Source organism: Rhea pennata, chromosome Z, assembly GCF_028389875.1.
Source record: "Rhea pennata isolate bPtePen1 chromosome Z, bPtePen1.pri, whole genome shotgun sequence".
Classification (NCBI taxonomy): Eukaryota; Metazoa; Chordata; class Aves; order Rheiformes; family Rheidae; genus Rhea; species Rhea pennata.
Window position 1 is genome coordinate 36,030,130 of NC_084702.1, and position 24,507 is coordinate 36,054,636.

Below are 24,507 nucleotides of genomic sequence, written 5' to 3' on the forward strand. Positions count from 1 at the left end.
GTATAAAAAGGGGGGTATGTACATGTGTACGTTTTTCAATAGGATTCCCATTTTTTTGCAGAGAACTCTTTTGTGTTAGCTTTTTGCCAGTGATAATTTCTGCTAAGATGATCCAGAAGAGTCCTTCTCATAATATTATGCCGTACGGGTTGACCTCAGTTGACAGCATCACACTTATTTTCCAATTGCATGAACTGCATGAACAGTATCGTCACAGTGCACGCACGTATCTACTCTAGAGTGCGTGAGTTCATTATGAAAGAAGTCAGCTGAAACACCAAAAAGCCTCAGGTATATATATGCCTTACTGTATTAACTACCAACTTCCTCCTGTGCTATGAATCCTCAGCTCCAACCGAAGATCATGAGGTCAGAGGGGGTCTCCGGGCCTTCTGGGATCAGTCATTACAGAATCCAATGAATGCAAAGTTAACTCTGCTGAAGGACCTGGTAATCTTTATTTTTATATAACTAGAAACACTCCAAGGTCTCACTTTAAAGGAAGCCATAATCATGGCATTCTAAATTACTTTGAAAGTCAGAACAGATATGTACTGAATATCTGTCATCTTTTTATGTAATATCAGTAAAAATTAGTAAATCCAATGTAATATGAATTTATTATATTCTGGTGATTATATGTATATAAAATGCAATATTCTATATAAATACTACACTATAATATAATTATTATAATATACCATGTATCATAAGAAAATTATAATATATTATTTCAATTATATATTATTATATAATATTAAGTGTTAATGTATGTTAAAAAGCTATAGTCACATTAGAAGTTGATCATAATTCTCACATGATTAGTCACTGTTCTATACTTCAATTAATAAAAATAATATAATCATTAATACATACTATATAATAACCCAATATAGTTAGAATTCAGTTCTTACGATTCTAATATATGTTAAAATAAAAAATGTAAATAACGCTGATCTTATTTTAGATTAATTCATTTTTAAATTTTTTTTAAGATTTTGATCTTGCTTTTTCATGTGCAGAAATACACTTTAAATCAAAGATCTTACTGCTGCACTTTGAAATTCCAGAAAGTGCTATATAACAGAAATGTAAATGAGGATCCTGCGATGTGTTATGACATTCACAAGGCATAATTTTCCAAGATACAAACAAATCTATTAGATCACTTCCAGCATGCACCTCCCAATATCAAGAAAGCTACCTCGTAACAAATTAATAAATTATTTTGCATTTGTACTGAATAAATAAATGTAATGTACATACTGATGCTAACTTTCAGGCTTCATTTCTTAGTAAAGATAGAAGACTTATCCACTGCACTGCTCTTGCCTAAAACGAAGTTGCAAACTTCAGTGACAATGATACATCTCTTGTGATCCATTATTTTGCAGGAGGTTTTCTTTCAAAAGCGTCCCCATACACTGAATATTACGCTCCACAGGTATCACTGTAGCAGCAGGGAACACAATAAAGCAATAAACGTGTCTCCGTTTTTTTCATCCTTAATTGAGAAAAAACAAGGAGTTTGCCTTACAGAAATAGACTGAAAACTTGCAGCAGCAGACATGACGTGAAACAAAGCTGCACACAAGAGGAGCCAGCACAACCCCAAAACCAGCACACGTGCTGCTGCCTTCCCCAAAAGCCTGGCTTTTCGCTTAGCTGGGCTTGTTCAGGAACACTGCAGCAAGCCTCGAGAGCAGCCTCCACAACCCAGAGGCCCCAGCCCTCACCAGAGTGCTCTGATAAGGGACCACATTTTCACCTACTCCCTCAGTCGCTGTTCATACAGGTTCTAATGTTATTTTTGGATCTCCGCATTAGAACAGTTGAAGCAAAAAACCTGAGAGGATACAGCTGTTTTTCACTGTAATGCATGCACATTCTGTCCCCGCAAATTAATAAAGCTATATGCACAGGTCAATACAGCAAATGACAGTTACAGACACAAGACTGTCTCTGATGAGCCTAGTTTTTCAAAGAAAAGATGGAGAGAGAGAGGTTTACTGCACTGACTTCTGGAAAACTGACAGCTGGAGTCCACGCTGCACCTATTTGCATTCACAGGGACGCAGACATGGTGAGGAATTTGAAATTCTATTGAATTGATTTCACTTTTAGCCCTGCACACTTGCATATCCCCAAGGATAACCTGCACTGTACCTGTCGCAAGCTCCCTGCTGTCACTCCTGCCCATAGGAGCAACCAACGACTCCACTCACCCTGCAACACCGAACAACCTTCCAGCGGGCCTACGCTAAACCACTAATGATACATTTTTAGGACTCTGGATTAACACATCCGGTATTTTTGTTCTGCCTTTCTTCTATATTCTTGGATAATTATCATTTTAAGAATCAGACCTTCCTAGCCTGTGCAAGGAACAAAACGGAGGCCAGGCCCCCACCTGCCCGTGAGCGTAGCTGTTCGATCTCCAGACTCGAGGAGGGCTGGACACGGATCACTCAAAACGGCCATGCTGCCTTCCAGCAACTGTTATAGTCACTGCATCCACAGGGCAGACTGAACAAGGGTGTCAACCTGGGCCCCTATTGAAGAGAAAACTCCCTTATTTCCCTTTTGGTCTTGCATTTAATATTTACTTACTGTGTTGGAATATACATTGATACTTGTGTTGTCTGAGGTGAAACATGCCATCTGATCATTAGTAAGAATCATGTCAAATTTAGTTACTTAGATATCTGAGGTCCAATTATCCTGTCATTTGCATGTACACAACACAAATTGACTTCAATAAGAGTTGCACGTGCACTGTCGATGGGATAATTGATCCCCCGGTAACTCAGCTTCCACAAATCTTCCTCCAAAGATGAGTCAAACCAGCATAGTGATAAATGTATGGAATTTCAAAGCAAAAAGAGCTAAACTTACGGACACACATTTCCCTGCTTTCATAAAATCCAGGACAGCACTGGGATTTACGTCTGTACATTGTTTTTTCGCCATGTCTGTAGGCAGTACGGTAACTGATTCTGAAGAAAAAAAAATTGAATGGTTGTTACATACATTTTACGGCTTGGAGAGTAAACAATTCACATTTTTACACACTTTAGAAAACCTTTAAGTATCAATAAAAGGACAAGAAAAAAAAAACTTCAAGAAAGCAAGAGACCTTGATTTATCTATTGCTGAGTTCAGTCTCTGTGGTTGCTTCTGGAAATTCTCCATCACAAGACTTATCTCCATGGGTGGTCACACAGCAGTAAAAAAAAGTCAAGAATTCTGGGTACTTAACCAGTACAGAAGCTACAGTGCTGCTGCCTTAGATGACTAAGGTGCTCTAGGTGACCCTGCTTGAGCAGGCAGGTTGGACTAGATGATCTCCAGAGGTCGCTTCCAACCTTACCTAATCTGTGAGGTAATACTATAGGTATCAATTTCTGAAGAAACAACTTCTGGGGATTATCTTCATGAAGACTGCAGGACAGTGGAGAACAGTGCGTAGTGGGGAGAGAAATCATCACATAAAAAAAGCAAAAGAGTGCAGCAAGTATTGCTTCTTTCTGCCATGAGCAAGCAATGTTAGCAGAAGCAGGCTCTCCTCCGCACTCTCTCTCTCTGCTCTTCACTGCAGCCTTAAATCCCATCCCCAGTCTCTCCTGGCTGCTGACTACATATTGCAAACAGCAGTAAACACATCCTCACAATACCTAAGCGAATTGGAACTCTCAGCAAAGAGCAGCATGCACCTAAATGGCACCACATGTAAATAAAAAAAAAAAAAAAAAAAAAAAAAAAAAAAAAAAAAAAAAAAGTATAATCTCTCTTTGAACTTAGTATCTGCTTTTCACATTCTAGCCACACTGAGCTGTTTCCTCTCAGCTGCTCTGCCCCAGGGAACCTTTCCCACTGCTGATCATTCATACTTATGGGCATATTCCCCCGAGGAAAATGGCTTTTACAGCTGTCTATGCCAGTTTTGTATCAGTCACTCCTTGCTTACTTTTTACAAGGCACAAGGAGGAGTTCCTTTAGCAAATCTTTTTATTCTTCTGTCAAGTAGCACACACTTTCTTCAGAATGTACAGTTACATGCAGTAAGGCAGAGAGATGTCTCATACAGAATTTCTGACCGCACACTCTTTGCAGGATCTGCAGCATTTAGTGTATTGCATGTTTTTTTCTCCCTAACTTGTTCTTTCTCTGTTAGCCTTCCATGGGATGATGCACCCTGACCTGCCAATAAAACATGTGTGACACTACTTGGTGGCCTAGACAAATGCATTTTCCAGTTGACACAGACCGTAACAGTTAGACAGATTAGTCATAATAATTGAAATATCCTCTACACTTTACTTGATTTTAACATACAAAACCTCTACAAATGCCTACAGTATCAGTAGTTTGGCAGTATTAATAATTATACATCACCTGTGTCGTGTGCACTTAAACCAGTTTAGGATGTCAGTACAACTGGTGTAGTAAATTTGATCAAAAGGATGTGGATATGACTCTTGCACTGTAACTGAATAACTGGGGAGAGAAAGAGAGTAGAAAGATTATTGAGCAAGTCTTCTGCAGTACAGTCTGATTACAGTAAGTCTTTTACGCAGTCCTGGAAAGTAGCTGTAGTTAGAACTGACAACAAGTCACATATTCGAGCACATCTTTCAAGCAAGTTCAATGACACCCAGAGGTGCCCACACTAACAGCATGCATAATACTCCTAAGACTCACTCCGACAGAGATTTTTGCTTTCTGTGGTGAGGGATCCATAAGCCCTCAGAAGCACAGCTCTACAGTCAATTTCAAACTATTATTACCTGTTACAAATATCTACTGGGGTTTGTTATCTAGCAGCTATACTATCTACTATCTAGATGTTTACTGTTTCTTAATTTCCACTTTAAAAACCTAGGCATAAGACATTTATCAAAATTAATCAGGGAATACTTCAACACAAAGGTACAATAACAAGAAATAACAAAACATTAATGTGCAACCAAAACTCACCAGAAAGTGCATGTTTAAGTAAAATATGAATGAGCTAACTTTATAAAATGCAAACAGAAGATACGGATTGAAAGTCTTGCTTTTTTTTCCCCCTCATTGAGAAAAATATATGTAGAAGGCAAGGAAGTCTCTGCCGTGTAATAAATTTAATTAAAAGACATTTAAAGAAAACAAATATTAATCTAAGTAGCGAAAAGCTTTGTCTCAAATGAGGGGCAAACTGAAGAAGTAAGGCAGTGGGATTTGTAGAACATTTTCTCCCGTGGCAATAAACTTCCAGTAACATCACTGGATGCTGAAGTACTAGTTAGGAGCCACAGGACTGGGTTTCTTCTACTACTACACAAGACCAAAAAAAATCTCACTGGATTTTCTGAGAAATTTCTTTTAAAACCTCTTTCTCTATCTGCAGCAAAACCTCTTCACTGGTTCTGGAAAGCTGTGTCAACGAACTGAAGCAAGCACTAAAACAGAAATTTATATAAGTAATAATTATTGAAAGTAAAGGAATTATGCCACATAATAGTCTATTCAGAATCAGAAATTATAAAATGTTGAGTCGGTACTTTTTGTTGGACTGGCTAATTTTTAAGAGAGAACATTTTTTTTCAGCAATACTATACTGAACGCCTATTATTATTTTCTGTTAAGTTACAAGTGTAGTGTTGTAGAAATACATGTGCGCTCTGGAACCTAAAGGCTGCAGAGAAGTTGGCGAAGCAAAAGGAATAGAGCTCCGTTACAAAAGAGAAAAATATTGAATCATCCTAAAAAAACCTCTTCAGCAGACTGTTTGTGCTGGCAATAACTGAGGCCTTGATTGCACAAGGGGGTTAGAAAATACGGGAATGCATGCTACATTTCTCCTCCAGCACTAATTCCCAGGACCAGTCAAAACACTTACTAATTATATAGCCCATCTGGTTTTCGCTTACAGTATCTTTGACCTCTTAGCACCTAATACAGGGTAAAAGCCACAATCTTGTCCTTCCTACTGTCATCACCTACACTGAGAGAAAACATGTCCAGATCAGCTTGTCCTAGCTGCCCAAAACTTACTCCCTGTTTTCCATGTGTCCATATAAAGGCAAGCAAGTCTAATCCACCCAGCTGTCAGCCCGAGTCCAAGGAAATGCTTGTGGGTTGCCGACGCTTGCCCGAGGCTCTGTGCTTTTCGTTTTACAGAGGGCCTGCTCTTTTCATTCTTGCTGCAATCGCAGCTCATTTGTAAGGACTGTTTTATTAGCGGGTGGGCTAGATTATTTAATGTGGATAGGACTGCCAATGTCGGAAGCAGTAATAAGCTTGTACCTCTTGGTTTTACTCTTTCATACTCCTGTACTTTTGTCACCTGCTCTGAGCAACAGTGCAAGTGTTTCAGTAAGTTTGTTTGAAGTTCCTCCTCATTTTTAAGCCTCAGACAGTGGCAGGAAAAAAAAAAAGTTCCTTCAACAAGCTGGCCGTGCTTGCTAAATACGTATTTTTTCTGCATACTTTGATTAGTTAGAATTAAAATACATTATGCACTGTAAACAGTTATATTTGTTTTTTTCCCCCCTTTTGCTTTCATTATGTTGTAGCTTCCCTAAAATCCACATTTATGGATAAATACAGTACATAGAAAGCATACAGATCTTGGAGTAGCATCCAGTAATATTCTAGACTTTTGCCTGAACATTGTAAACAGCATTAAGCAGGTAAAGAGCAACAGGTATTTAGTATGGTAACTACTTGACACACACGCTGTTGTATATGGCAAATGCTAAACAAAGGTATGGGCAGAGACTCCAAGTGCTTCATATGAAGCTTGGAAAAGTTGCCGGGGAAGATCTTTAAGGGCTCTTTAAAGTATACAGACTTCATGAAAAAAAATCAAACACAAGCTTCAGCTTTCTTTGTAAAGATCCAACGAAAACTGCACTTGCACAGTAGCTCAGGAGCACTCCCAGTGTTTAAACATAAAATACTATTTACCCCAAATTCAGGGAACACATGCAAGTCTTCAAATGAGCAGTTAGCCTGTCTCAAGGACCAGCTGATCAGTTATGGGCATAATTAAGTATTAATAACAAGAGCATGAAGCATGGTTTCGTTATTATAATCTTTACACAAGAAAAGAAATACAACAAATGCTTACGGTTTCATCTTCCACACCCATTCTGCTTGCAATTAACGTGAAACTGGGTAAAGGAACGGACTAACTAGGTTGATGAATTTATAGCAGTACATTATAAATTTCTGAACCTCATCAAAAAATTAAACTACAAATCTTAATTTAGATTCAGGGAACGTTGAAAAGGAAAGAATCAGCATAATCAAATTTGGCCAAACTCCAATATAGCTAATTATATTCTGCATATGTAAAAGGCTCCTTTTCATTTAAATCAAACCCAGCTATATTTATTCACTATTTGTCCCTGGACGGTTCTGTAATGTTGGTGGTGCCTCTGCAAAGTTTTTTCCATCATACCTCTACCACAAAGATGGTTGCATTTCAAAGCTGCGTGAAATGGTTTTTTACTTACCAGTGAGCTCATTTTGCCAACGTGGTAACGCAAAGTTTTATTCCTGGTTCACCATCTGACTACAAGCTTTAAATCTTTTGAAATGCACTAACTAAAACAGAACAAAATAAGCAGAATTTGTATCATCTGTTTTCTCAAAGAAAATATTACCTTTCCCAGTGGCTACACACATTTGGATCCTCAAGATTCAAGGGTAAAGCTGTCCCCATCCAGTGGTATAGAAGAACGACAGGGAAGCCAAAAAAGCAGTTCAAATGAGGAATCATCTTTTCAAAAGGGTGATCTAGGAGATAAACAATAATAAAACGTTACTGGCATCATACGAACGATAAAGGAGCCGAAACTCGGGGCGCGTTACACTAGGAGACGTGCAATCCCGGGGAGGGGGTGTGAAGCGGCAGGTAGTCGGGGCGCCGCGCCGCGGCAGGAGCGCCGTGCCCCCTTCGCACGAGGGGCAAGGGCGCGGGCAGGACGCCTCACGAGGGGCGGGCGGGCACCGGAGGGGCAAAACCCAACATACAGACACGTCGCAGGCAGCCTCTCCGTGCTTGCTTATTTATTTATTTATTTATTTATTTTGAGGAAATTTATAATTGAAATTAGACAGACACGTGGATACTCAACCCTCCGAGATGCTAAACGGCACCGTTAGGAGAAGCCAAGCGCGCCCGAGGTTTGCGGAAAGCGGCACGGCACCTTTTAATAACTAACTTACAGTTCTCGAGCAAGCCAATTAATCCGGGGAAGGATTTCAACGGCTTTGCTTTAAATCGTTAGCAGAGAGCGTTGCATTGCATGCTGCACTGTTCCTGCTCTTTCTAAGCTGAATTCCCAAGGCAGTTTGCATAAATACCCCTTCCTGTGCCGGCTGTACAATTACCAAATAGAATAATCATTCTGCTCAGCAAAAAAGTTATAATAACAACAGAAAACCCTAAAAGGCTAGCCTAATACTTTGATTAGGTCTCTCTTTTTTTTAAAAAAAGCAAATGATTTTAATTTGCATAGTGAATTGCTTTTAATCTAACCTGCCATTAATCCGCAAAATGCCAGAATGAACACTGGTAAAAGGTAAATTTTCTGTAACAACTTAAGCTTTATTACTTCCCTCTCAGTGAACATCTGACCCCATGTCTTCATTTTTACACAAATTTTAACAGTACGCAGCTTCTGAGATCAGGAAGAAAATCCAAGATTGATGAAACTAATTTGTAGTAAATAAGAAAATAAATTTCTAATCAATGTGTTTATTTTGAAATAAAACAATTATTTGAATACATTAAAAAGAATTAGAAATTTACTACTTCAAATATTATGAAACAGAATAAAGCAACACATACAAACAACTTACTTTAAGAGAAGAAAGTTAACTGGACCATGAAAAAAAGATGAAAGTCTTACTTCTCAGTACGTTCTTAAGAAGTCAGTATAAAAAAAAATCACAGAAAGAAAATATATTTTAAATAGCTGACTTCTTTCTTTTCTTTTTTTTTTTTTTTTTAAGAAATGGTTAAGAACACAGAGATGATCCCATTTTGCTAAATCCCTCTTGAAAAATCAGGGCTGCTGAAAAACATTTCGTGCTCTGTAACAGTCGTAACCGTCTCTCTGCATGTACGAGGCAGAGAACAGTAGTCAAAGTGCAGTTACTTAAAAAAGGAATCAAAGTAGCTGTATTTTCAGTTAATAATTTAAGCAAAGTGGTGATTCCCCCTCATTTAAAGCAGTCATTTCGATTATATGCAGTGAATTGTATTCCCTTATTTTGTTTTAACTTCAGTAACTTTCCTTTTGGATATATTTAACAAAACTTAAAATGTAAAAAAATAAAAAATAAAAAAAATCATTTGCATGAACCCCCTAGTGTAAAACTTGATTGCATTCCAGATCTTTTGCTTAATTATTAAGGAAAATCAAAACAGAAAATCAGTACAACTGATTAGCATTGCTAAAGTGTTTATATTAGCAATAAAAAAAAAATGGATGACTCATTTAACTCTTGCTATCTACAGTTTACACTGAAATTCCCTGTTCAAAGATTCACTTTTCTTATTATACGTTACTTCAACTCTTTCACACAATAACGTACCAGTATCTTCACTGTCTACATATATACAGTACGTGTGGTTTCAGTGCTGAAAATGCTCAAGTGCATGCCTCTGTATATTAACTGGTGATTAGGAGACATAAGAGGGAGTAAATAACACGAAGTTGGAACAGAAAGTTCATCTGACCTGCAAGATACTGTATAATTTCTGTCTCCAGTGTTGTAGGCACATAAAGCTTTCTCCTGCGAGTGGCACAAATGACCTCAATGAAAGAGAGCTTCAAAGAGGCAAATGGTTCCCCAAATGCTCTCCACTCTCCAGCAGTACGGCTACATACGCGGACAGAAACATGAATTTTTTTGCTCTTTACTATCCAGCAACACATCTACATACACAGACAGAAACACAAAATTTTTCATACTGCACTTAAAACAGCAAAAATGCAGAACTGCTAGCTGAGATAGCAGTGACAAGACCGCGTGCAAGTTAGCAAAACATATTTTCAAATCTTTTGGTTAGTAAGCAGTCTGTACAACTCTTTCAGTGCAAGTGAAGTCTCTGACCTCGCTATCCCATTGAGCCCCAAATTAATTTAACCCAGCCTAAGGCATTTTATTGCCAGGTCTTCTCCTCCCATCCTCCACTAAAGTAAACAGCAGAATCAATGTATCTTGGTAGAAAACAAAAACATTATTGCCCCTGAGCATTTCACATTACTCCTATTGGAGGTAAAGACTTCGGGTTACAAAGGTGTGTGGTTCCTCTTGCTGCAGCAGGATCTTTAAGGCAAGAAGTGCACAAAGTGAGATCAAGGTCTGCTTGACTCACCGAATTCTTCGTTTCCACAGATTTTGAGTCAGGCCCATGGTTTCAAAATGCAACAGGAAAGTTATGCAGCTGCATGAAGCAACAGTAGATTAACTCCCCTACATTTATGTAAACTCGTAATCTAATTAAAGAAATTTAGCTCATGATACTTTATTAAATCAAATGGAGGTGTTAATAGTCATCAACAACAGTCACATTAAAAGATTCAGCTGACAATCCCAAGGCAAGTTATAATTACTGACAAGGCAGATTAAGATGCGGGTATAACAGGTGCACAGGTATCCCAAAACCACACTCCCGTGAATTACTGGTACTGCCCTAAATAATGAGAACAAATGCACGAGCTGCATTTTTCTCTCTAGCAAGTAGAGGAAGAGCCTGTATGCGCACAGCATAAATACAGACATTATTAAATACTATCTGACATTTGTAGGTATTTTTCTCTGCGCCTAGCAACAGTGTTGATAGTTCTGCACACTTTTTTGTTCTGGTGTTTTTTCCTAGAGCCCAGGATCAAAGGAAGAAAAAACAGGGGGGAGGCAAAAAAAAAAAAAAAAAAAAAAATGCTTCTCTTCTACGTACTGAAAACCAAGACACGATTTCAAATGAATCTTCTCAGCACTTCCAGAGCAGAGCCAGGAACACCACTCAGTGCGCAGAGCTCCCCCCTAGCTTATACGCTCTCTTAACAAAACGTAAATATTGGTGGAATTGAGAGAGGGAAGTTAAAGGAATGAAAAACATAGAAGTAGTAAAGGTTGCTCAAGGCTGTGAAGAAATATTTTATGGTCAGCAGAACCAAGCGCTGTTTGTGAATTAAGCAGGATTAGACCTGCATGAGCAACAGAGAATACTATGATACAGTTGCTAACATGACATAAAGGATCCAAGACCAAGGGAAATGCTGATGCAGCTTTTCCATTACTGTTGCAAAAGCATTTTTATCACTGCAACATAAAACATGCAGCAGGAACATGCCATTTAATTAGAAGAGGAACTTCAGGACTGTAAGATCTTTTTGTAGTCTGCCATCATATCTCTAAGGTTTTACAGCACTCATTTCAGTCTTTCTGCACAGGTATTTCAATGTGTGGGCTGTAATACCATGGATTATTTTTAATTGCATTTTTAGTGCAACTATCCTGCATATATGGCAAATGATGTCTTTTTTTTAAAAAAAAAAAAATCTTCCTTATATTCACCATATGTAAACTTTCAGACTGAATTTGTGAAGTACATGGTCATGCCTGGAGTCTCCCTTGCAGCTCTCTTCTGCCCTCGCAACCTCCAAAGCAGGACAAAGCTGGTACAACAGACTCAGTGATGCCACCAGTCAAAGGACATGATGGCATCCAGATGAGATCCAGAGGTCTGGCACCACTTAAAGATTTTCTGATGAAGAATTCCTTGGTTCTTGCTCTTCACTTCCTACTTGGTGTTTTTCAAAACATTATACTGTTTTCACTCCTGAGGCTGAACTCCTTTAGCAGGGGCACAATTTGTTTATAAAATCATCTCTTAAACTCCTAGTGCCAAACAAAAGCAAAATTTGAACCTGACCTAATCCTGTCAATGACGATTAGTCTCATGTTAACTTCTGACTATGAAAAAAAGATTGCTTTTATTGATTACATTAGAGAATTAACGGGTGAAGAGCAGAAGGCTTTTTTCCTTTGGAAATTAGCAAGTCAGCTTGACACTGTGTCACATGAAACCTCACTCACAGAGCTTGGATGCATTAACCCTGAATAGGAGTGCTATCACACAGACCCTCGACTGGCTGAAGAACTCTAAGCAAGGCAAACAGTAGTGTGATTAAGTTAAAAAGTAGTCCTTCTGTGGGAGACCAAAATCAGTGTTAGAATGAGATTTACAGAACAACTTTACCAACAATCTGTAGAAAAGACATAAACGAAATACCACCATTAAATTCACAAATGATACTGAGCAGCACATCTGATAACATCAGGAGATAAAAAGATAGAAAAATAATAAAGTAAGATTCATAAAAAAACAATTAAAAAGTTAGAGGATAATCTAGAACAGAGACATTAAAAAGAAGAATTGCTACCTCTAAGGCAGCAATGTCTAGAGAAAACTGGAGCGATAATAGACTGGAAATTACATAGGCACCTGCAATACAGTACAGTAGCTAAAAAGTCTTTCTTTTTTGAGCAGCAGAGGCATCCCACCACAGGATAAAGAAGTAGCAGTCCCGGTGACTACAGTCCTTAAGATAAAAGATGTGCTATACGGTGCACAGTTTCAGAAAGATGAGAGCAACTTGGAGGGAATTCGAGACAGACCAACAGTATGGTTTTATTCGAGGAGGAGGTAACTTGTGGAATTCTGAGCTGAGAAAAGCAGGAGGAGGAACAGGATACGTGCTGACAAGAGGTGCTGCAAGGAGCCACCCCCTAGAAGTGACTGGTCTTGGATCCTCCAAGCATGTCACTCCAAAGGTGTTTTCCCAACTAGGGGCTCGGATAAGGGCTCAAGAGAGATGAGTACAACTCACTTGGCAAAACTGAGGCTTTGCTTGACAGAAAATGTCAAATCTAATGCTCTTAGCTTGTGCTTCTTTACCTACAAACCTCACTGCTCACCTGAACTTGCACTGACAGGTAGGCATGCCTTTGGCTTTGCACTTACTGACAACTTGACCTTGCTTACTGAATTTTGCTAAATATATAATGAGCAATAAAATGCAGCAACCCAGTCATAGAACCCTCTCTGCCAAAACAGAGTATTGGCTTCCTTATTTCATCTTCTAGCACACAAAAGTAACAGCTCTTCCAGTTTTCTACTTCACATAAGTTTAGTCTTCTGCTAAGCCTTCTCACTTCAGAACTCTACCTGCATATGGCAGGATTCTGTATGGCAGGATACAGATTACGCCAATTAAGAAAAGTTTAGGCCTACAAGACAAGGCAGGTATGTCCCTGGTATCCTCTCTCAAATGCCAGAAGGTTTTTAATGAAAAAGACTATCTCTTTCAGTTGTTCATAAATGGTTATATCGCAGAGCCAGTTTCAAACTTGAGGTCTTCATACAATGCTACTTTTTTTCTCCAAGCACTGTGTTTTAAGAAAAATAAGGTAGTAATGAACTGCAATTTTCCATTTCCAAACAGCCCAGATTATTTTTGTATTTTTATCTTTTTAATTAGCTTACACAATCATAGCATTTCTATATGTGTATGTACGTCCTCATGTCCAGTAACTTCCAAATCCATTGGCCATTTCAAATAAATATGACAGAGGAAGAAGTTTTAAAGTCATTAAGTTCCGGAGAATCCACTGATAACCCAAAAATCTTTAGGAGACCAGGCTGTATTGGTTCAAAGCTCATGAAAATACCTGTTCTAGAAGCTATGACATCAGGATTTTTTTAACTAACGATATCATTTCACAGGAGGCATGTTTACGCTGTTCCTCCTAAAAATAAAAATAATTATTGTTATTTTATCCTAAAGCACCCATCTATTGGGGGGGGTGGGGAGGAAGGCACTTACCTTCTACTTAAACATGAAAACTTTCTGGTAGAAGCCTGGAGATGTCGGCAGGTGTCAAACAGCACAGTGTTTCCCAAGAAGTGTCAAATAAGTTCTCTTACTGCAATTATAAGGACATTTCCATTTCCAGAATGAAATCAGGTAATTACACAGGCTGGAGTCAATATGGGAAGCAGAAAGCCTTAACTCTTAAAAGAGGCCAGCCTTGTACTAGCAGTGCCACTCCGGGCCACAGCACAGTTTTAGGTGGCTGGGTCTGGGCAGCTCTGCCCGCCCAAGCGTCACGGTGTGGTGGAGACCCAGAAACATAGCGCTAACCCATCACCAGCACAAACTAGGTCCACCAGGACCCAGCACTTCCCTACAAGTCACTCATCAGTATCCTCTACAGCATTTACTCTTACTGTAAACGATCAGGTGAGAGTTTCCCTAGAATCCTCTGGGCTGCTGAGAAGCGAGGCTCTCTTCAGTCCACCAAATTCACTTAGCGCCATGCAATGCACTCTCTGTACAGCAAGAGTTTCCATAGGCGGTAAGCCAGCAGGGATGATAAACTCGTTTATCAATCCCCTTCTCCTCCCTCAAATCAGTATTAAAAGGAGAGGGAGAGAAAGTTCAGTGGAAGTCAAGTTTGCATGGGGCAAGGAGGCATGGCAAAGACAAATGCCAGCATGCCAGATCCTTTGCAGATGGACTCATTATTATTCCTCTAGGGCAGGCTGCCAAGCATTGCAAGTATGGGGTCACTTCACTGTAGCTGTCACTGTCCACTAAATCAGAGCTCTGTTCAGATACAAAGAGAAATTTTTCAGGCAGACAGCAAGTACTGGTCTCGAGCATACCAGCTTTTGATAGCAGAAGTTACCTATAGCACGTGGAACTGTATGTGTAAGGACTATTCATGTGGGAAGTCTGCAAGATGAATGGCTAACAAATAAATCTTCTGGCCAACCTTGCTGTCCAGTGAGCTTCCACCCAGATGAAAAGTTACCAAATAAAGACACTTAAAGCTGTTTAGAATCCAAACTAAATTATCTGAAAAAAACACTTTCAGAAGATGAAATGCCAACTAGAATACAAAGGCTGATAAATCTTCTTTAGCATAAGGAAGATTAAGTGAACCATATAAAATTATGTCACGTAAATATATTTATTACCCATTTCTGATCTTGGTATCACAGGAGAATAATCTATTATTTGAACATTTAGCACTCTGACCAAAAGAAAAGAAGATGCTTGATGTTCCTTTACCCCAAGCTAAGCAATGAAAGAAGAGCATATGTGACTGGACAAAGGAGCTGTATGTGGCATGAGGAGGAACAAACAAAAGGAAATTGTTTCTGAAGCAAATTTATAATTAACCATTTTTGTAAACAGAGATCATGAAAACCTTCACAGGCTGTCTCAGGGTTAAATTTTCAGGTAATGAGAGTCTGCAGCTTATCACCGAGGGGAAAATTTGGGATCCAGAGTAGGTTCCTTCCTTCACGCCTTACTTTTTGTTAAGTTTGGGCAGATTTTCAGGGATCAGAGTTTCCCAGCAGAGTGCCTGTACGATGGCAGGCTATTTTTGCTTGCCTCGAGCAATGCCGAGTGCCTTTTTTCCCCCCTGCCTTCGCCTGCTTGATAACAGCACATTGACACATCACCTCCGCAGCCGCGAGTTGCCTTACCCACTAGGCAGACCTCCTCCTCCTCCCCACGCCAGCCCCTCTTTCCACCACTCCCTATGGCGCGATCCCCTTGGCACGCTCCCGGGGCCACACAGCTGCCACAAGGATGTCCCCAGCCACATTTTTGGAAGAAAGCAGAGGAGGGAAACAGGACGGGGTGCAGTCAGGGAAGACGGAGCTGGCTGGGACAAAGGCACCAACGCAACGAGGGCCGGAGGCAAGACAGCGGGCTCGAGCCTGCGGGGCTGCTGCGCGCACAGCTGTGCCGACGCACCCCGAGAGCTTTCAGCCTGTACCCACACGGCACCTCTCAACCCTGGGCATCTTTCCCAGGGCTGCTGTTGACACTTAATTGTAACGGAAGCAAGTAAAATACATTGTAAGGAAGGCTATAAGGTGCAGGGCTTGCTCTAGACCTATCCACACATATGCATTCCTCTCCTCTCGTTATTAAATAATGTATTTCGTACCAGTCCATCTGTACATTAAGCCTAATGTCATTTAATGGCACCTGCCATGGACAGGCTAGAACATGAGGGGTAAAAAATAGCCAGATGTACATGTTTAGGGAAAGTTACTTAAGTTATCTCTCATATTAGATGTTACTGGCATGTAGAAGAAGCTCTGTTTCTTACAGAATTTTACACGATTAAAAAAAAAAAAAGCCAAAAAGACCCCTGTATCCATTTTTCAGCACAGTCCCTTCATCAGATAAAAATCACCAGACATCTGAGGATACCATTTACAAAAGCGAATACGAGAAAGGGATATTGTATTTACGAATGCAACTGTGAAAACTTTGTGGTTGCTGACAAGTTGCCTGGGACAATCCTGTGGTTACCTAAACGCAGATTCCTTGCTTCCATTTCTGCAGAAATGCTCATTTATGGTTTCATACTCTCTTGACCATAGCTGGTGTGAATCTTATTTCTCTATCATCTCAGGTAACAGCTGAGATGTAACATACATATATACAATACATATACATATATATGTACATATATACGCCTACATATATATGTAACATACCACTTCCAATTTTCTACCATTGTACAAAGGAGTACAGTCACAGTCTTGGACAATTCCTTTAGCTTCCTCTTCATTTTTGTACCCCTTTCAAAGGTTTTCTCCCTCCTTTAAATGTTTTTTGCTTTCTTGTTTTTAACTCTTTTCAAAGACCTCTTCTATTTTTTTTTTCCTTCCTCCATTATACATGTTCCCTCTCTCCACATACATTTCCATCATATATTAATCTTCTCCTTATCAGCCACAGGCTCTGTTATCACTGACAAAATCTGCAGTTCCCCACACGTATGACAGCCTTTCCCTGGACTCTTTCATTTAGACACACACAAACACCATCATCTGTTCATACCTTCTAATTGCTAATAAATTGTTATAATTCACGAACAAATTTGATGCTAACAGTGTTTCAGAATGCTTAACTTTGTAAATCATCCAAGGAAAATCCATTGGCATAGAACTCACTAAACAAAAAGTTGTTATTCCAGTTTGCTCCTATCTTCATGATTTAGGCTGAGCATTTCACTCCTGTAAATTCTAATCACTGTGCTTTATTACAGACTTCAATTTCAGGGGGAAAAAAAGTTAATTAACTCTGATGTCATCTTATTCTAACAATCTATGCAGCCTCTGAGCATTTCAATGTTTTGCTTATCAGCTTTTCTTTCCACCTCCAGCAATCTAGTTCAAAGCATCTATGATTCATTGCACAAGGTTCTCCCATGTCAAAGTAAATCCAAAGCATACTGATAGAGGAATGGGGAACCCAGAAATGTTTTCATCCACGTAATACCTATTAATTTCCTCCATCTTCTATTTTGGCATTTGCAAAGGTTAGAATGGATAGCATTCCTTCATTTTTCTTCAAAGAGGAAAACGAAAGACTAGAATGCAAGACCAAAGAGCATGTTAATTCTAATTTTTTAAAAACAAACCCAGTTAAAGGGACAAACTGTATTCCCGTTAAAGGGAATTCTGCCCTGAACAGCTTGCAGTAAGAGTACACAATGTGATCCAAGGAGGCCATCCTAGAGTGAGCAACATACAGGACAGTGACATTTCATAGCAAACTGCCTTAGCTGCACTGGGAGCTCCCTTCAGTGGATCTTTTCAGGCTTGCTCCTAGCTAGAATAAATGAAAAGAGCTCTCTAGCTTCAGCCCCACATACTAGATCAAACCCATTTTCCCTACTATCCATTTTATTTCTCACCCATTTTCCCTTATCTCCTCACCACACTTAATATACTACTGCTAAAGGCCCTGGTAAGACGCCATCAGGTGATCCCATTGTGCATGTTTATACTGATGGTTGCTTTCACTCGTTGCTTTTGCCCCTGGGGAACTGGGGCAAGACTTAGCTTTATTCTGATTGTATGCCATTAGTAATGCTTACGATCATCTGCAGTTCTGAAAACAACGCTCATATCCGTGAGCCTCTCTTTCTCTCTCGATATAAGCCCTGACCTTTGCTTGTTTGCTTGCTTGATTTGCACTGCTCCTTGATATTACAGAGTGATGACTTGAATTGGTCTCATTTTATTATCTGTGGCCTTTCATACCTGCAGACAAATAATAGTGTCAACAACTTGTTAGGGAGTAGCTGAACATTTAAGACATCTAAATTCAACACTTTCCTCTTTTAAAAATCATTCAAAACATACAAGCTTTGCTTGCAGGTGTTTAATTTTAGTCTCCTTATTTAGTCAGCAGAGACAGAAACTCAACTTGCCAGGAATCTGGGACAATTTCTTGCACATGTACATATGCATGCACATCTACACAGACCCATAGACACAGGCTCACTATACTCTTAGCTAAAAGTAGTTAAGGCCAAAGGAAAGACATTGTGCTTTAGTGAATACATACAAAAACTCTACAAAGTAAAACTCTTGCCAATACTAGCGACTGATAATAATAAAGTATGTTCTTTTCAGCAATGACAAAGTAAACAATTTTGCATTTTATGCATAGTAACAGTCATTTCATATCAAAGTTTCCAGTTGTGATTTATATCAGTTTCAGTTTTTTCTTACCACAATTCCTTAAGACATCCCATATCATTAAACGCTTAAACTAATTTCTTTTAATGATGAACCCAACTCTCCTTTAAAAAGAGTGCCTGGTTCATCATTAAAAGAAACTAATGAAGGCAATTGCCTTAGAAACTGTAGCAATCAAAAGACGACCTTTTTGGTTGTAATTAATATTTTTTTCAAGATATCTTCTCCTATTAAAATATGTTAATTTACTTTGGTTCCAGGTTATCTGAAACCTTCCTAAAAGTGCTATCTGGTGCTAACACTCTCTATCAGAAGTATAATTTGAAACTAGAAGAATTGAGTCTGCATTTTCATTAACTTGAGCACAGGGCCCTAAATCCCCCAAATTATGATCCTTTAGGACACATGTTGCATTCTTTAAATCTGTATCTCTTTGCAGTAAGGGGTGTAAAAGGACAGCAGCAGCATGAGCGCATATTTGTCATTACAAAAATGGTCTATTCATAGCATTGTCTGATAAAGCACCTTTAGCAACAAGGCACCCTATTCAGAGACCTAATCTTTACAGACATTTGTATGCCAAATTCAAAAAATCTCTATGATGGTGGGTTTAATGAGGTACTTTGTTATTCCCTGTAATAAAAATTAAAAGAGAGAGACAGAGTTCTTCAGCTTAATTGCCACATCTGTTATTAGGCACTTTACTGTGATTGACTGGAGAGTGTGCATCAGCGACTGTGCCAAAAAAACAGGCAAACTTTGTAAGTAGACTTATAACTTACAGCCCAACTGGTATTAGCAGCATCTTTGTTACAAGTTCTACTGCTGCTCAGTTAAAACTACAGAAACATTGGCCTTGGTTCAATCATTCATAAAAAAAAGCAGATATTGTGAGCAGCGTGTAATTTTTTAAAAATGGAAGTTAGAAGCATTGGCTACTTTCAGAAGGAAACAAAATGGTCATTTGAATGCACACGTAAACATTTCTTAATTAATGAGATGTAAGCAACCCACAGTGCCAGCCAGGACAAAAATTCTCATTCAAAAACAGTGTAATATTTGTAAATGGATTGGATAGCAATAAGGAAGCTGCTGGGGAGAACAAAAATGAAACAGATCTCTTCTAACCTGTGAAAATTTGGAATGAGAGCTGAATTCATTCACAAAACCACTTGCTCTTTCTGAAAGGCAGAGCAGCTCAAGAGCACTCAGGCTGTCCCGGTGGAGAAGGTGGCTGTCTGGCCACCGTGGCAGGCAGCAGGCATGGACGTCCTCGCAAGGAATATGCAGACTGCAGCAGAGGGCAATGTAAATGGATACAGGAATGCAAAGTCTGAGCAAAAGGGAGTGATTAGAAAAGCCACCTTGACGCATTGCCTCATTGTCTGATGCCAGGATGAAGTGAAGTCCTCCTCTGGTCTACCGTGGAGGGCTGTCAGTTGACTTTTCAGATTCATGGTTGTGACACCTGGTGAAAACTCCATGCCCAGGCTAGCCTGTAATCACTACTATATTCTTTTCACTGCCAGCTGATCTTCTTTTGGCTCTATTAACATCTACCCGTCCTGACATAGCAAAATGATTCTGAGCTTATTCAGGCATTCTCTCTTCACTAACATCTTCTTTCCAATTTCACGCAGCCTTTTACTAAACGCATGGAAATGTATGTTGCTGTTGTTAGCAAGGAAGATGGACAGGCCAGCTGCTATATTGCTTAAAACTACTTCTTTTCATCCAGTAAAGAACAAGGGATTATTTCACCTTCCTTCCCAATTTTCTGCATTGCTCTAGAGAGCGAGAAGAAAGGTAGGAATGCGTAGAAGAGTGTATCTATATTCATTGCATCCGCTCTTGAAAGGCGGAAGGAAGTCCTCCCATCGAAAGCCAAAGGCACGCTGTCTACTGCAGGCTCAGGCAAAAGACGGACGCTTCGTCCAACTCAACCTGTCAACTGCCTGGTGAGCCAGTTCATGAATAAATCTTCCTGCTTTCTAGAGGTTAGACTGAGACACTGATTCCCTTTCTCCAGGAAGGCAAATAACCATTTTCTGGGAAGAGTCTCCCCCAGAGATAAGCCAGGGCAGATGCTTCTCTGCCACTCTCTGAAGGTGTTTGTTGTGCACTCAGGAAATCCAAGGCTGGTCCAAATTCCAAAGAATTCTAGTAAGTTTACATGTGGCTCCCTGTCTCAGGGGTCTCTTCCCTCTCGTGCTTTTTACAAGTATCTGATCTCCCCAAATCTCTTTACTTTAGTAAGAGATAGGTTTCACTTACTTAAACACACTTCCTTTTAGGTACACTTAGGTAACAATCTCACATACTATATTTTTATCAACATAAAGCCAGAATATCTACAACACTTTTTTCAATATCATAAGGCTATTTGCTCTGATGGCCACTACTAGTGACTACTCTGCCTAGAATACAAGGAATCTAAATACTTTATCTAATGTCATAAAACAAATCAGCTTCAGAGTTGGAAATAGAATTTAATTCTTTTGTGTGCTGCCCTTAGTTCCCCACTGTGGCCCCAGTTTTGCCACAGCGGCAATAATCATGTGTGTAGCGGGTGTAACGTCATTATTAGAATCATATTTGGGGGTTTTAGACATTTACAAAGAATCACCACACAACATCACTACTGAGAATTTTTTTTAACTATTTGGGACCATCTCTGGAGAGGCCAGTAATGTCCTCTTATCTGTCTGCTTTTTCATTTCTTTACGTTTCCCGTTGGTATCCTTGCTGCAAACAGTATGGAAGAAAAACACACATAAGACAAAACCTGAATGTAACTAAACTTTGGTATTTCCCTGGAGATATGCAATACAACAGAAAGCAGGTTAATTTTCGGAAGCATACTGAGAGACTCCCACAGGAGGGGATAAAGAAGCTTCAAGTACATTCTAGGACGCTGTCTCCAGAGATGTTTCTGAATGCCACTAGACATTTTCAGAGCAACTGCAGTGCATTTTCACTTCACTCCAGAAAATTCCTACGAAGAATGAGAGGAGAACAGAAGACTGCTTTACATCTTCTCTCATTGCCAGAGTAGAAAGAGCATTTCCTCTCTGCATCTCAGCACTACTTTGCAAAAGCGTAAAACCACCCCCACAAAAACGACACTAATTTCTGAAGTTGATCCACTGCCAAAATAGAAGTGGAGTTGTAAAAGGGTGGGGTATGCATAGAAAGGCTGACAGTCTGCAAAGTCACAAAGTGTTCTTAAAATATTCTTAGATATTTGAGTGGTACAGACCAGAACCTCAAATTTGGATGTTTATCCAAATTACCACATCCTTTGAGGTTCACTCATCATAAGCATGTATCTTGGCTGGTGTTATTCAGATGTAATGCAAATTGACAAGAACTGCTGCTGAGCAGGGAAGAATGGAACATATCTTAAAGTGCATTAAAGTTGCAGAGGAGTAATACTGTTTCAGGGCAGAGATGAAGTCTCCTGACTCCCTGAAATGGGTTCTGAGGATGGAAAAATCCACTGACAGCAGCAGGGTTGCTTAAAGCAAGGAAGCATCTCTTTTGATGTGATTTTATTTTGTTCTTCAGTAACTACTGAGTTTTCTTATACAATAATCAAAAAATGCACTCTTTGTGGGTGCTTTTAATCCAAAAACATAATAAAGCATTAAGTGAACTAATGCTGCTATGTATTTTCAGCAGAATTTATTACATAGAGTTGGAAATTCAGCCTTTTTCTTTTGTAATCTATTAAAAGAGACCAGTTGTTTTGGCTTTGCAAGTGGATTTGGGATATCTGGATGACACAGTCACATAGTGCTCACACAGTCCATACAGTGCATTACCTAGGCACCAGAGGATCTGTGTTTGTGTGCCTTAGCCTGCTTACTCCACAAATCTGCTGATTTCACTTGAGTTTTTCCCTCAATGCAAAAAAACAGGCCCACAGCCACTGCTCTTATTTCTTTAATCTAAAAGAAATGAAAATAGCCAAGAATAAAAACATCCCACTCCTTGCACACAGCATAAATCATCGTGAAATCTAGCTCTCAATTCAAAACACACATTTCAATCTCACTAGCAGGTATCCTTCAGAAACAGTTGTTATTTACAATATCTGTCTGGAGAGGGGGGAAAAAAAAGATTAAAAGATCAAGTTACTCTTTGCTTCCAAACAAGCCAGGCCACAGCTGTACGTCAGATTTGAAGCAACTGTTCCACATGCACACAACAAGGCTCTGTCTTCCCACAGGGTTTACTCAGGTCATCCGCATGTGGCGCGGATTAAAGAAGCACTAAAGCTCCATTATAAAGCAGGCTAAACAGCAAGTTAATGCACCAAACTTTGGTGCCACCGGTAAATTCCCTCCATCAGACACTGTCTTGCGAGAGGTCTCCTGGCTGCATGGGACAACAGTGCCCCATCGCTCCTCTCTGACGCCCCTGGGGGAAGAACGGCCCAGATTTTTTCAGCCTTTGCATCTGTACTCATCTAAATAGAAAGAATTAGGAGGGAAGTCTATTAAGAGGGGGGATTTTTTGGAGGGAGAGAGGAGGGAATACTTAAAGGCTACCTAAGACACAGTCTACAATCATTATACTAACAGAGTAACAGAAATAGAGAGCTTGTACAAGTTACACAATTTTCTTCAGAAATACCAAAATTCTCACAGCTGAAGAGACAGAGGAAGATGCAGTCTCCTCATGGAAAAACTGTGTAAGATGGCCCAGAGCTCCTTTGACAGAGACGTTTTCTAAATTTCCCAGGCAGGTAGCACTGGGCTCCTTCCACAGGAAGGAGCAGTGCCTAGCAGCCAGGGCCCCCGCGCAGCACTGGGCTCCCCTTCCTCTGGCACAGCCCTTGCACCCCGCCAAAGGTTGACATCCTCCCGGCTCAGCTCTCAGCACCTTGCTCCTGCTGCAGGGGACCACAGAGAGGTTCTATGGCTGAAGCCCAGGAAAAAAGAAAATGATGCCGACAGTGCTCCGAAGGGGATGGAGGAGAGACTCGCCAGCCCCGGTGCGTTCGGCAGACCGTTAGCCTTGCCGCATGCCAGTAGATGCAAAAGTTAGCTACAGGGAACATTCAATATGCTTTGGAAAGCCAGGGCTGGCGGGATCGGGGATTAAGCTTTGCTCCCGGACCTCGTGTTCATAAACACAACCTTGAGCAACTGCAAAGCATTAAATAGTTTTTCTTTCTAGATCATATGCAGAAGATTACCTCACACACAAAGCAGCGGCAGTAGCCCAGCCACAGGTGCTTAATGCTGGCAGATAAGTCAGTATTTAAACAAAATTCAATTTTCCAAAATTCTTAGGCGTAAGAAGCAGTTTTTTAGTTAAACAAAACCTACTAGAGTAAAAATTGTGCTCTGCAGCCTCTGAACCACTCTTCAACCATAGTATCACCAAAACTCGCCCCAAAGGGTAAAGGAATACTGCTCCCCAGCAATGACGGAATCATTTATTCTACCTCTCCTCCATAGTCCCCAACCAACGTGCAGTCAAACCTGGATAGGTATTAATTACTTCTTAACTATTTCTCTTGTCCCATCTGTAGGTACATAACCTCTGTCAAGGACAGGGGACCGGGAAGAAGCAGTAGGTGATAAGCAGTCTCTGATGGAAAAGTCTTCCAGGACTTGCAGAAATTCACTTAAAAATGCAGAACTCAAGAGAGGACTCCAAAATTAGCATGGCAAGATTTGGGGCAAATAGGAAGATGGCATCTTATCAGAAATGAGTAAATGAGACTCCCATTTTAAAGTCTACCAAAACTCTGTTCAGGCTTAAGGGTGTGTTTATTCCTACTGCAGTTAGCCAGATTTTCCATGAAGAGGATACAAACTGAGAATACTGGTGCACCCTAACAGGAGAATTGCTGAACACAATTGATTCAATGCTTCAAAAAGATTTCACGGGAAGATGGGAAGGAG

General features: G+C 39.9%; 1 protein-coding gene across 4 annotated transcripts in view; it reads right to left on the reverse strand.

Moving 5' to 3' along the window:
- Positions 1-24,507, reverse strand: part of MEGF10 (multiple EGF like domains 10) — a 102,713-nt gene that overhangs the window by 68,365 nt on the left and 9,841 nt on the right. For all 4 annotated transcript variants that reach the window (XM_062599202.1, XM_062599201.1, XM_062599203.1 and 1 more), the window contains exons 2-4: positions 7,653-7,785; positions 4,396-4,497; positions 2,896-2,996 (exon numbers count right to left, since the gene is read on the reverse strand). In XM_062599202.1, the coding sequence (XP_062455186.1) occupies positions 2,896-2,996; positions 4,396-4,497; positions 7,653-7,768 (319 nt within the window). In that variant the 5' untranslated portion in view covers positions 7,769-7,785. The remainder of the gene's footprint in view (positions 1-2,895; positions 2,997-4,395; positions 4,498-7,652; positions 7,786-24,507) is intronic.